This window comes from Sarcophilus harrisii, chromosome 1, assembly GCF_902635505.1.
Source record: "Sarcophilus harrisii chromosome 1, mSarHar1.11, whole genome shotgun sequence".
Lineage (NCBI taxonomy): Eukaryota > Metazoa > Chordata > Mammalia > Dasyuromorphia > Dasyuridae > Sarcophilus > Sarcophilus harrisii.
In genome coordinates, this window is record NC_045426.1 from 101,404,319 (window position 1) to 101,418,277 (window position 13,959).

The 13,959-nt window shown below is 32.3% G+C and overlaps 1 protein-coding gene across 2 annotated transcripts in view; it reads right to left on the reverse strand.

Moving 5' to 3' along the window:
- Positions 1-3,065: 3,065 nt before the first annotated feature.
- The window catches only part of TMEM38B (transmembrane protein 38B), a 52,908-nt gene continuing 42,014 nt past the window's right edge, over positions 3,066-13,959 (reverse strand). For both annotated transcript variants that reach the window (XM_031961383.1, XM_031961387.1), the window contains 3 exons: positions 13,046-13,133; positions 9,107-9,224; positions 3,066-5,080 (listed from right to left, as the gene is read on the reverse strand). In XM_031961383.1, the coding sequence (XP_031817243.1) occupies positions 4,871-5,080; positions 9,107-9,224; positions 13,046-13,133 (416 nt within the window). In that variant the 3' untranslated portion in view covers positions 3,066-4,870. The remainder of the gene's footprint in view (positions 5,081-9,106; positions 9,225-13,045; positions 13,134-13,959) is intronic.

The following is a 13,959-nucleotide window of genomic DNA, read 5'->3' on the forward strand; positions in this document are numbered from 1 at the left end:
TCATGCTATTATTTTTGTGGAATTCAAAATGAAATTTGAAGTCAAACCTTGTAATACTGTACAAAATATTTTATAAGGTCCAAATACTATATACTTTACATTTTTCACTAATAATATCATTCAACAGAAATAAAAAGTGTTAAAAGGCAATTAGTGCATCTGGCATGTTTCCCCTCTATGCTATACTCATGATTTCTATAATTCACGATTCACTAGCTATCTTTCTTTTTATATCATGATGTTTTTCTCTGAGGACAAAAGGCTAACCATTAGGGTGGAAGAGGGTAGAAGTGGAGGAATCCTAATCTTAGGTGTAGAGGGCCACAGATAATGGGGGTGACATATAAGACTCTTCAGCCCAGAGGGAACCTGCTGACAAAGTCTTGTTTGGCTCCTTATCTCCCATAAGGGGTCTCAGCCTTCCTGAGAATTCAAGAGGGGAGGGGTGACAGCCTGTGTTGTGATTAAGCAGTGTGATACCAAGTGGCAAAGAGACATTTACACATAGCGCTTGTGCAGTGAGCTATGGTTATGTAAGGGTATTCGGGTATGTAAGGGAGAGGGAATTTGAAATCAATGGACTCCATATTTTACCATCCACATGAGTCCCACCTATTCACTCCTCCACTAAGACCAAAAACTTGGGCTGGTCCCAAGATCCTCCAGGGAGCTAGTCCAGACACAACGTTAGGGGAATCTTTTGTGCTGATTTTCAAAATTACTTGTTCAGTAAAGTTACCACAATTGATATCATAAAAAGGCATATCATGTACTTTGGTTTTTATAAGTATTCTTAACTTTGCTTATGATCATAATTCACTTGAATGAAAAAGCTCTTAAGTCCTTAACATTTGCAAACACAATGCTAAACCCACTAAATTAATCCACCCATGAAAGTGTCACTGGTTATTAGTAAGAACTGGATCTTGAAAGAACTTCTTACAGTCCTACCAAGATGAAAAAATTCGAGTGCAAGCTCAGGCACAGGCTGTGTTTGTTGTCTGGAGATTTCACTCAAGTTCAGAACAGACTGATTTAACTATCCATTAAAGCATGAAAGAGCTATAATCTTCATGGATTGAAGACTCGTGTATCCATGCCAGTGAAATCTAGTTCCTTGAGGTTTTTAAGTTAACATATCCATTCCACACACTGCATATGTAGATGTGTCACTTACTACAGGTCTCTGAATCTGTTCTTGCAAACAGAGATCACCTCTTCCCATTCTAGGACACCTTCAACTCAGTTTTCATATTGATCTGCCTGAATGACAGGGTCAGGAAACCTCCCCTCCATAATCAATAAACTCCCATGGCATGCCATATAGAAAAAAACATGTTTGCCTTTTCAAGGCTTTCACAACCTGAATCCTCCCTACCTTTTTTAGTCTTTATTCCCTTTCACATACTCTGATCCTACCTCTAAATGACTAGACCTGGACGGAAGGAAATTACAGTTAGCAATCGTAACTGTGAAAAAAATTCTGAATCGTTTCTCTGATAAAGGTGTCATTTCTCAAATATAGAGAACTGAGTCAACTTTAGAAAAACAAGAGCTTCTGTCAATAAAAAGTTATTTAAAAAAAAGAAAAATAAGAGCTATTTCCCAATTGAAAAGTGATCAAAAGAAGTTACTTTTCAGATGAAATAATCAAACAGTTCTGAGGTACTACTTTATACTTATCAGATTGACTTAATAGGACAGAAAAGGAAAATGACAAATGTTGGAGATGTGGAAAAAGACATCGATGCACTATTGGTAGAGTTTTGAACTGATTTGAGACTCTTATATTCCCCAAAATCATCTCCAGCATCTTAATTTTTTATTTATATATAGGACATCATGGTCCTCATCACCAGATTTGCAACCTCAGCATCATCCTTGGCTCTTCAGTCTTGCTTCTCTGTTTCCAATTATTTGCAAAATCTTATCTGTTCCACCTCCACAACTCTAACTCTCCTTTTCTCTCTAACAATATGGCCCCCTCACTTGAACTCCTGCAATAGCTTTGCACTGGACTCCTTGGCTCAGGTCTTTTTCTTCTCCAATCTATCCTTCAAAAACTGCACATGATATTCCTAAAAAAACAAGTCCCACAACTTCAATCACCTTCTCAAAAAGTTTCAGTGGCTCCTTATCACTTTTAGTACAAAATATAAACTCTTCTGACCTTTAAAATCCAGCCTACCTTTTCAGGCTGACTCAGATTATTTCTTCTCACTTCCAACAGTACAGCCAAATCATTCTATTTGTTATTGATCACATAGGACACTATCTCTTGACTGCAGGCATTTTCACAAGTCATTCCAAATAGCTGAATACTCTTCCTTCTCACATCTACCCCCACATTCTGAACTCAGCTCTAATTTCATATTCTGAAGGTCTTCCTAGTCTCCCCACTAATCCAGTCTAATACTCTCCCTCTGGAAGTATCTTCTGTGCCTAATCATTTGCATGTTGTCTTACTCGTTAGAATGAAAGCAAGAGGCATATTTTGCCATTCTTTGTAACTCCATAACTTAGCATAATATCTGGCACACAATAAGTGCTTTATGAATGATTGTCGACTGACTGGAATTGCTAGGATTTCTAGGGTTTAACAGGAATCCTGTAGAGGCTCATCTCAAGTATTATTTCCTACCAGAAGCCTTGTTTCATTCTGCCCCAAAGCAGTTAGCGATTCTAACCATGCCCAAAATCACTTTGTAATTACCTCTCTGTATGTGTCATTCCATATCCACCCTACTCAGCTTCAAGTAGAACATATAAGCTTCTTGAAAGCAGGAAGTATTCCTTCATTTTTGAATCCCCAAGATCTAAAAAATTGTTTAGTAAGTACTCAATAAAAATCTGGTGAACTGAATTCAGTTGTTCAAAGTCACAACAATAGCAGAGTCAGAATTTGTATTCAGGTCCTCTTATTTCAAATTCAATCTCTTTTTAACTCAACTGCATTTTGCTTGTGATTATAAATGAGATTGATAATGAAAAGCCACCTATATACACAGGAGTGATTTCACACATTAAAAAAAAGAAAATGAAAAAATCTTTCAGCATACCATAAGTGATGAATAAATTACTTTTAATGTTAAAAAGTCTGTATCTAATACAAACAGAAAACAGCACAAGGTTTCAACTACAGTAGTTTTACAAACTTCAAGAATAATTTTTAACACTTTATCACACACTAACTTGATGTAAAAATGACCAGGTTATTTAGCCTGACATTTAGATCTTTTGTATATTACTATGAAACATCAAAATACTAAGAGTATCAAATGTTATACAGAACTCTTACTCAATGTCTTTTGAAAAATAAAAATATTAAAAATATGCTTATTTCATACATATCAAAAAGCTATGTTGTTTTTTTTGCAAGTGCTTAAAAAATAGTACCTGTAATGTTATCTTCATAATAAAACATTCTGGCTATCTGTAAACCAGTTACTTGGATGGAATTTTAATGTTCCTGAGTCATCTAAAATGTTTAGTACTTGCCAATACCTATAATAGCAATAGGTCCATAGTCTTAGGATATGAAACCATATCACTAAGAATTAAAGTATTAACTGGAACTTGAAACCACAGTATAAAGCACATAAATCTAACATTACTTTAAAAAAAAATTTTTTTTTGTCAAAAAGGAATTGGACTAAATGCCATTATTCTGTGTTCAAATGGATTATCGTGTATTTTTATTGTTTCTATTTGGGCATTTGATTATGACCCAAAAATCAAGAGTTATTTAAAGTACCCAACATCAGATTTTCACATGGAGGTTAACTTGTTTTAATTTAGATGATATATTTATCTGCATACTATAAACTCTAGACTCACAAAAACTGTTTTGCAAACAACTAGTAAGGAATATCCAACTAAAAACAAAAATGCCACAATAAAAAATGTTTTCTAAAAAAGATTTTTATTGCTATTTTAAAAATATAATGTACTTAAGGATTAGGATAATTCCTTTAAGATGATAACTACCACAATGTATTCAGCTTAAATTCTTTAGCCTTTCTTTTCCCTGAGTTATGTGAAATGTTGATAACAATTAGTGATTTCTCCTACAAGTAGTACAAATGTACTTTATGAAAGAAAGGGAGGAACAAATTCTTAGAATGGAAGATATAAGATTAATAACAAATAAAAATTAAATACCTGATTTATTTTGGAAGAAAAAAAGTGAGGGTTCTTTTCAAAGAGAAAGTAGACTTTAGTTAGGAACTGCATATTGCTAATATCCTGTCTCAATAATATAATTATCTAAAATTTCAGATACATCTTATGAACAATAGATAGAAAAATGTATCTAAAACAAATTGGCAATACAGTTCACTCATAATACAAAATACCTTACTAAAACTTTATTCTTCCCCTACATTGCTTAAATAAATGATTGACAAGCTGTCATACTTTTTAAATTATAGAAGATAATGGTATACTTCATATGCAAATTAAAAAGTACATGAAAACCGCTAAGGAAAAAAGAAAACATTTATTTTTTTGTTACTTTGTAAATACCTTTTAGGTTTTGCGAGCACTTGTAAAAAAAAAAAAAAATGTTAGCTTTATTTCATCAATATAAAACTATTAAAAATGATCACAATAGAATCTTTTACATTTAACTTAGAAAAACATTTTTACATGATACACTCATAGCAACCAAGAAATTACAAGCTACAATGCCACTTTTAAAGGGCTATAAGTATCCCTCTCAAGCAGAAGGCAATAATTCCTATTGGTCACCTGCATTTCCTTACATATAATCCTTACTTCACATCATTTACAATAGAAATGTTTATCACAATTTGTGAGGTAAACAAGTAAGAAAATGTTTTTTGGCAACCTAGAGCTCCCCCAAGTAAATTTATTCTGTCTTCTTATTTTGTTTCTTCTTATTTTCAACATTGTCTATATAGGGCTTTGAGTTTGTGCTTGTACCATTGAAAGATGATTTCAAAGTACTTCGGAGTAATGCTGAAGCCTCAGGTTGCCGTAAGCCAAATAGCATTCGACCCAGTATAATCTCAAAAGGAGTGAGAGGAGAATAGTGACACTTAGTGAGCATCATGGTTATCTGGAAAAAAACACAGTTAAATTTCAATTTCAATATAGCATTTTGGTAGTTTCTATAACTGAAAAGAGATAAGTAAAAATGATGCACAATATGTTTATTATCAATGACAACAGTATCTATAATAAAAGCAAATGAACTTTGTTGTGTGTTAAATTAAGAGGCAAGCTCTAATTCTGACGAATGACTAGTACCATCAGAAGACAACACTAGCCCTGGCTGGTGCCATAGATAATGGGGATGTGGAGTAGATCTATGTCCTAAAGGAAGAGTAGGATTTGGACAAGTCCTACTTGTCTACACACAAATGAGCAGAAAGATAAAGATTGAGATAAAGAATTAAAACTCAACTTGAAACAAGGTGAAAACTCAAGGGAGATGTCAGAATCCTAGTGTTAACTCAATGGAATTGATACAATGCTTATTGATTCATACCTTAAAGCGAATCCTTACAAGTTGATAAGTTGCTAATACTGATAAGTCAATAATGCTTGTGTTCACACCTTTAGAGAGTTCATAGAAGCAATAAGTATTTAAGTACTCATTGGAGTTCACATTTGGGAGATTTCAGGGTTTAGTATGAGATATCTGAATTCACACCTCCCTTGAAGTTCTTAGGGCCAGAGAGCACTCTGGGAGATTTCAGGGTTTAGTATGAGATACTAAGTCTCTTTACAAAGAGACTAAAATTCAAAGGAAAGAAAACATAATTTACACCAAGCATCCCAAAGCTGGGCAAAAATGAATTAATTATCAAGGGTTCTTAGGTGTCCCTGCTGATATTCTAAGATACTTTGAAAGATCCTTGGGATAGCCCAACTGTCTTGTGAACATTTGGAAACAGAGCTATATTCAAGAGACTGATCCACTTTTGTCACTGCTATATATTTTGCAAATGTGGACTTTTCAGCATATCAAATTTTTCTAAAGAAGGATCCACTAGTCTACTTGCATTGTGTTGATATTTATCTTCCTCTTGAATGGGTATAGAAACAGCCTTTTGTTTTCCCACAGAGCCAGGTTTATTAACCAAGCCTCTAAGAGTATCTCTCTTGAAGTCTAAATTACAGAGAGAAAACTAGCCCTTAGATGCCTTCTTATAAGGCATCTAATTTAAATTTCATATTCAACAAATGATTTTATTTTTCCCCACCAAATCAATTACTCCTAGTCAGTGTTCTGAAGGGAAAGGGGGTCATTTCACTATATTTAAAGAGCATAAGAACAAAAAGTTATCTCCTTCTGATTGGGAAAGGACGTTATATACTCTTTCTCTTCTTTGAAATAAAGGCTTCCAGAAGAGTTTAGGGTTAAAAGTAAAGAAATGCTATGTCTGTCTGTCTGTCTCTGTCTCTCTCTTCTTCAGTTCTTTCTGGGGTAGCTGAGAGATATTAGAAAAGGAGAAATCACTAAAATCTTAGAAAAAAAAAAAAAAAATTTGCCCAGAGACCATTAGATGCCTCTCTAATCTGGAAGATGAACAATATAAATCAGAAGTAAATGTTCAATCAGTTTATGTTTAACATTTTAAGTGGAATAAACTATAACAAAATATTAAGAATTTACTGCAAGTTGAATCACAGAATCTCAGAGTTGGAAAAAAATGATTCAGCACTACTTGACATCAAATCATTGCATAATTTGTTTTAACTGTTACTTGAACAAGGAATTTATAAATATTCTACTTCAATAAAGATTTATACTTGACATTTCAATTAAGATAAATTTTATTTGTATAAAGATAGGGACTATTTATAAATAGGATATTAAAATTCAGTATTATAAATCACTGATGAAAGAGAGGCCATAAGTACTTGTGTTTAGAGACAAACAATTTTTTTTTTCTAAACATTCACATTGTTCTTCAAACCAAATGATTAGGGAGCCTCTCTATTTGGTAGAAACATTCATCTTTACTGAAAAACTTTAATTAACAAAACTTTTTAAAAGCTGAATCTGCAAACCCAAACTCATAGAATGAAAAAAAAATTTCCCTCCCTCAAATTTGAGTGAGAATGAGAAATACATCAGAAGGGAAATAATAGGTTAAAAGGGTGTGAGATCAATGTCCTTCTATTTTATCTTTATTTGAAAATATTTTCCCCCATTCCTCAAAGAATGATATGAAAGAATGGTCTTACTGCAATATGCAACTTTATCAACTTCCCTAATGTCAAAGTTACCTCAAAGAATTTTAAGAGCTGAAAATTATAAGCAGGGAAATCTATAATCCAGCATTAAAAAAGAAATTCCTCCACAAAATCCATAACAAGTGATGGGTTGGGTAACTTGTACTGAAAGGCTACTCACTAGTATTGAGGCAGATCATTTTACTTTTAGCTAGTCCTAATTATAAGGCAGTTTATTCTTAGATTAATCTGGCAATTCTCTCTTCTATCCATCATTCCTAATTCTGCCCTCCTGGGAGTGCAAATCGAGGTTAATTCTTCTTTCAAAGAAAGTCCTTTACATTCTTAGACATTTGCCTTAAATCCTCTCTTCTATAAATACCCTTAGTACATAATCCTCCTCATCCTTTATGCAGGTGACTCTGAAATCTCCATCTCTATCCCCAACCTGTCCCCAAAGCTAATTTTAACCTGAATATCCTGCAAAGACTTCAACAAAGAAAGAAAGGGAGGGCACACTATGGTGCAGAGTAAAGAGTAATGGGTTTAAAATTTGGCTAAGCTTAATTCTGTCCCCTTCTCTGCCTCCTTAACCTAACTTCTTCATCTCTTCCTTCAGGCCTCCATTTCCACATCAATAAAATGAGGGGCCTTGAAAAATTTCCTACTAGATCAAAATTCTATCAGAGAGTAAATACTTATGTACAAAAAAATTTTTAGCAGCTTTTTTTATAGTAGTTAAGAATTAAAATTATCAACCAATTGAGAAACAGCTGCACAAATCACTGTACATAATAATACTGTGACATAATGAAGATGTTAGATGGTTCAGTGGTTAGAGTATTAGGCCTGGAGCCAGAAAAATCCTGGGTTCAAATCCAATTTTAGACACTCACAATGTGAGCACAGGCAAGTCACTTAACCTGTTTGCCTTCATCCACTGGAGAAGAAAATGGCAAACCCCTCCATTATTTTTGCCAAGAAAATCTCATGAACAATAAGCTATAGTCCACGGGGTCCAAGAGAGTCAGACACAGATCAATGACTAAAATACTGGGAAAAACTGTGCCATAAGAAAGAATAAAAGGGATGGTTTCAGAGAAATCTGGAAAGATTTGTATAGACTGATTCAGAATGAGGTGAGCAGAATAAGGAGAATAATTTATACTGTAACAACTATACTGGAAAAACAAAACTTTTGATAAACAACAACACTGATCGATGCAATGACCAACCATAATTCTGAAACCCAAGCATTTTAAATACTACCTGCAAAATATTGTGCTAAATATAAGGATACAAAAAATCAAAAACAAGCCCCTGTCCTTAAAAACAAAAATGAAATTTTATTGATAAGAAGCACAAGAAAATTTGTGGAGTTGAGAGTACCAACAACTATTTTTGAAGGAGAAAACATGTGTTCAAATCCCAGCTTTGCTACTCTCTATACAACCTCTCTAAGTTTGAGGTCCTCATCTGGAAAATAAGAACCCTGAATCTCTAAAAATCTGTCCATTAGTGGAGCTATGTTCCAATGGTCCACTCCCAAATATTTCCCGAGCTCTGCTGTTCTCTTTTATCTTAGTACATGTGCATGATTGGTGCTGCATCTAGCCCTAGGCACCACTACTTTGCAGTGTAAACCCAATCTGATTCAAGCTACACCCACAACTTTTTTCTTCTGATCCTTGCAAAAGCTGGAGAATACTATAGAAAGGTAATGCTTTAAGAATAAAACTCTACTATCTTTGTATCTATATTCTATTACCATATCCTGTTGAGCAAGTTCAGCCACAAAAAATATCCTGCTGATGCTTAAACTTCATGTAATTCCCCTAAGAAAAAAAATGGCAAATCCAGGATTTGTAAAATTTAATTTTAAGGTATTTTAGACTCTTACCTTCGTGACAACGATAAAAAAAGTATAGCAGAACATAAGACTGTGTTTTTCTATTGGCAGCTTCTCTATATGCTGTAACGTGAAGAGAACTGACCCCACCAAAGTTATCTTCACAGTGCTGAAAATAAAATGAATTTTAATTTAGTATATAATAATACCTAGATTACTATTCATCATAACTTTAAAGACTTAGTTTGATAGTGCTATAAAATTTTAGAATTGAGAAATCAGACTAATAATCCGTGGATATACATATATATATATATATATATATATATATATGGGGAGGAAGGGAGAGAAGGAGGGAGGGAGAGGGAGAGAAAGAGAGAGGGAGAGAGATAAAGAGAGAGAGAAAGAGAGAGAGAGAGAGAGAGAGAGAGCGCGCGCACAAAAGCTCTCATTAAGATTTACCAAGCTCTTTCCCTTAACAATCCTGTGAGACCAGGATGCAAATGCTTTATGGATGGGTAGCCACAGGAATATCAAAGCTAGTTTAATATTTTCAAAATTTCCTTCCTGTCATATTGTTTATTTGTATAAAATTTTTATGATAGTAGTATAATAAAATTTTATTTATCCATACTTGAAACTAAGGATAAACTTTATATAAATAAGTAAAAATTACCAAAACTCCTAGAATACCATATTATATAAGCATTAAGTTATCTGTATGTTTTATTACACTGTGAAAATAAAAGTCGGAACTGTTTTGTAATTTAATCATTGAGAACTGAGATGTCAAATTAAACAAAAGTTAGGTCTGCCTAAAGATCCTATCAGGGACAGTAGATGTAGCAAAGTCATTCCTTGAAGGCAGAAATCTAAAATATTTGATGTGAAGGATCAAAGAGATCTTTTACAGAGAGACCAAAATGTATATGTAGCAGCTAAATGTAAATTGTAAATATAATTATTTGTAAAATAGTATAAGAAGAAAGATTTGACACTAAGGAGGCAAGACACTGAAATAGAGGTTTTCTTCTGAAAAGCTTCATTAATTTCATCATATCTCCATATCATTATTCCTTTCACATCATCAATGGTGAACAGAATTTATCAATATCCATAATTTACAATTTAAGAAATAAACTTTTAAAAATTATAGGATCTACTCAAGTTTCACAATATTAGTAGCAATCTTGTACTATGAACTCAAGACACTGAAAAAGCTATATGACATGGGAAACAAAAGATAACTGAGAGTATTAAAATTTTGAACTATATTATTTTTATTCCAATGTAAAAATAACAAAGGCTCATACATTTGACTTTTTAACCAAAAGGGAGCCACGCCCAAATCATCTAAGAAATGCTCATCAAAATAATTCAAGAATATTCTGTCTCTAAGGAAAACATGCCATTCTCCCAAATATTTATATTTTCATATTTATATATTATTTTAGTCATCTTAAAGATCTAGCAGAATAATATTTGTGATATTACATTATATTATATTATAAATATCATAAGCAAATATTATAAAATTATGGTAAAAATTAAATTCAGTTGCAAAAATAAATATTTTAAAGCTGCTGACAATAGAAAAATTTCAATTTAGATAAAGCATTGTTAGCATTTTTGTCACATCTTCTTGCCAAAGACAACTGCATTAAAATGTAGGTCATGCTGACTTTACAGATGATAGTGTATTCTTAAGTACTATTACTTAATAATACTAGATTACTAATCTAGATATAAATTTATAAACATTCATACAGATGACACTATAAGCTTAGAAATGATTTCAACTTCTTTTTTCTTAACACTGACACTAGACTCTAAGAATAAAATTTATGCTAGAATACAATAAATGGTATTAAAAAGAAGCATGATAGGTATAAAGTAAATTTATTCAGTGATAAATACATGTTGGAATGAGTCAATGATCCAGTTATTTGAAACAAGATGAAAACAACTAGTGCAGAATTATAAAATTATGGTAAAAACTTTATCATTTTGATGTTCAATGAATACCGATTCTGCTTTAATATGATGCATGACCACAGATTTTAATATTAATACAAAAACAATGACAAATCATATCTTAATATAGCTTACAAAAAATAGTAGAAATACCAGGTTAGATCACATTCCAGTGAACTTATTAATAGTCTGTCTCTGATAGTGGCATCAAAGAACTAATATATTTTGAAATAAGAATAAATGCAAGATGATAACTCGCATTTAAATAAGACAACATAGTATAGTAGAAAGAGTATTGGACATGATGTAAGGAGATTTAGATTTAAATCTCAGCTCAAGACATATTCTGACCCTAGGCATGTAATTTAACCTGAGTCTGCAAAATGGGAAATTTTTTTTAACTATGTAGCTGATAATAGTCAATAAGTGCTGGGTGTAAAAAGTTCTATATAAATGCAAATTATTATTGCAAAGCATATGATTGTTTCCTAAGATGACTAGATCAAAAGTTTAAATTATAGCCTAAACAGCCATCCCCAATAATCCACTATGGAAGGTATTTACTCATGAATTTTATCTGCTTTTTTAATATAACCTTATTCTTTCTACCAATAATACCTCTTTGTAGTATGCTGTGAATAAGAAACATTGAAAAGTAGCATTTTCTTTCATTTTTCCCACCTTCTTTCAAGTTTCAAGGAGCTCCCTAATTCTGAAATGTTTTTAACACATAAATTTACTCTGTCCATATATTTTTTAATTTTATGAATTTCCATCTTATATCTCCTTATACTTTGTTTTTTTATATATTATAGAACCCTATTTTTTACAACTGTTTTCATTACAAGCCCTCTACCACCTTAGTTTTCCCATAGTTCGCCATCTCTGAACTTTCTTCCTTCTTGGGATAAAGTTCCAGCATACTTTTCAGATGCTTTTTTTATAGTTTTAGATAAGATAAGAGCCACCAGATGGCAGTGGAAAGCTAAACTTAAGAACCAGCAAAGATTAGGACTCAAATGCCAGTCCTGACATTCATTAGTTGTATGACCTTGAAAAAGTCACTTAATTTATTTTAATTTCAGTTTCTTCATCTGCAAAAAATAATAATAATAATAATACTTGCAATGCCTTATCTCACAGAACTATTATGAAGAAAGTTCCTGTAACCTTAAAGCAATATACAACTGTGAGTTGCTTTTTTTTTTCTGCAACAAATTGGGCCAAATTCTTTAACCCTTTAAAGGGTTCAAAATAATTGCTCAAAAAACATTTCATAAACACAATTTGGTTCATTTCTTCCAGATATGTTGGTGTATAATTATCCACTGAAAAATTTAATCACCACTTTCTGAAAACGAATTAACAATAAATTGTGTGATAACTACTAGCTATCACATCAACTCAATATTTAATTACTAGGAGGGTTACCCGGGTAACTTGTCATTGAGATCGCTTATAAAAATGCTTATATTTTTATTTCCTATTTAGTGACAATATATTCTTGTATCTATATATGTGCATGTATGGATGTGTGTGTGTGTATATATATATATATATATATATATATATAGAGAGAGAGAGAGAGAGAGAGAGAGAGAGAGAGAGAGACTATAACTCAGAGAGAGTTGCTTGTTTTTAGTTTTAAAAAATCTTTTTGTAAAGTCTTTAAAAAAATTTCAGAGACTAAAAAAATAGTTTTTGTTTTTTCAATCCTTCTCAAATGGAACCTCCAAGGCATCCAGTCCAATCTCCTCATTCTGGAAATGAGGAATCTGAAGCCCAGAGAGGTTATACAAATAGCAAGTATTTAAAGGTGGGATCTGAATCTAGGGCCTTTGACTCCTGGGCCAGTATTTCTTTTAACCACCATGTTGCCTCCTTTTTCTATCTCCTAATGCTATAAGATTTTAGCACTTAAATTTCACAAGTTTAATTTTCTCAAATTCATATGTATAAAAGACATTCAATGACCCCAATAATAACAAGATTTTATTTATAATTACACTAACTTACTAGGACATCTCCAGAAATTTGATAGTTTCAGGTTTCCAAGCCCCTTTTAGCAATTGCTCCAGACCTGTAATTACATTACCACCAGCACCTAAAAACCCAGAAAGTAATGTTATTTAGATTAGATTTATTGACATGACTGAGTAGAATCAAATGAAGACAATAACATCTTCCAGATGAAAAATCTAACAAGAAGTTTCAAATAAGTAGGGTTAATTCCATCAGCAAATAAGTATGGATTATCATAATTACCATACTTTCCAGTTTCTAACAAATGACCAATATACCTGAGAAAATGGTAGTCTTATGCTTTCACTGCCATAACAATTGTGTTTCACATTCCATTAGCAGAAGAGGTTAGAGCTACAAACCCAAATCTAAGTAGGGTTTTATAACTGACCAGAAGAATTATCCAGATATTTCAAAAGTTCCCTATGAATCTTGGTTTCTCTTTTTCATTTTTTTATTCATGCAGGTATACATAATCACCTAATGTAAAGTTACAAGAATGTGCTAAATTAATTATAACTCAAATATATACTAATAAACTTATAAAGAATCTGAACAGAGAAATGGCACTATTCCCATTAAAATGAAAAGCTCAAAAATAAAATGCAATTCCTCAAGAATAGCACAATTTAACATTACAGAAGAAATCAAGAATTCCAAGCGATTCTAAATATATCATTTTCAAATTATTATACCACATTTTCACTTGTTTAAATTAGCTTTATATCTGGCATCAAGTCATAAATAGCTATAAGCTTTTGTGACTATGGGGATTCCTAATCACATAAATCCTAAAAGCTTCACATTATGCCAATCAGTCTTTCAATAATAATTGGTTATGGCAATTTCCAAAATAATATGAAGCTTTCATGTCCATAGAGAATAAGGAATCGAAAAGTAAAAATTTC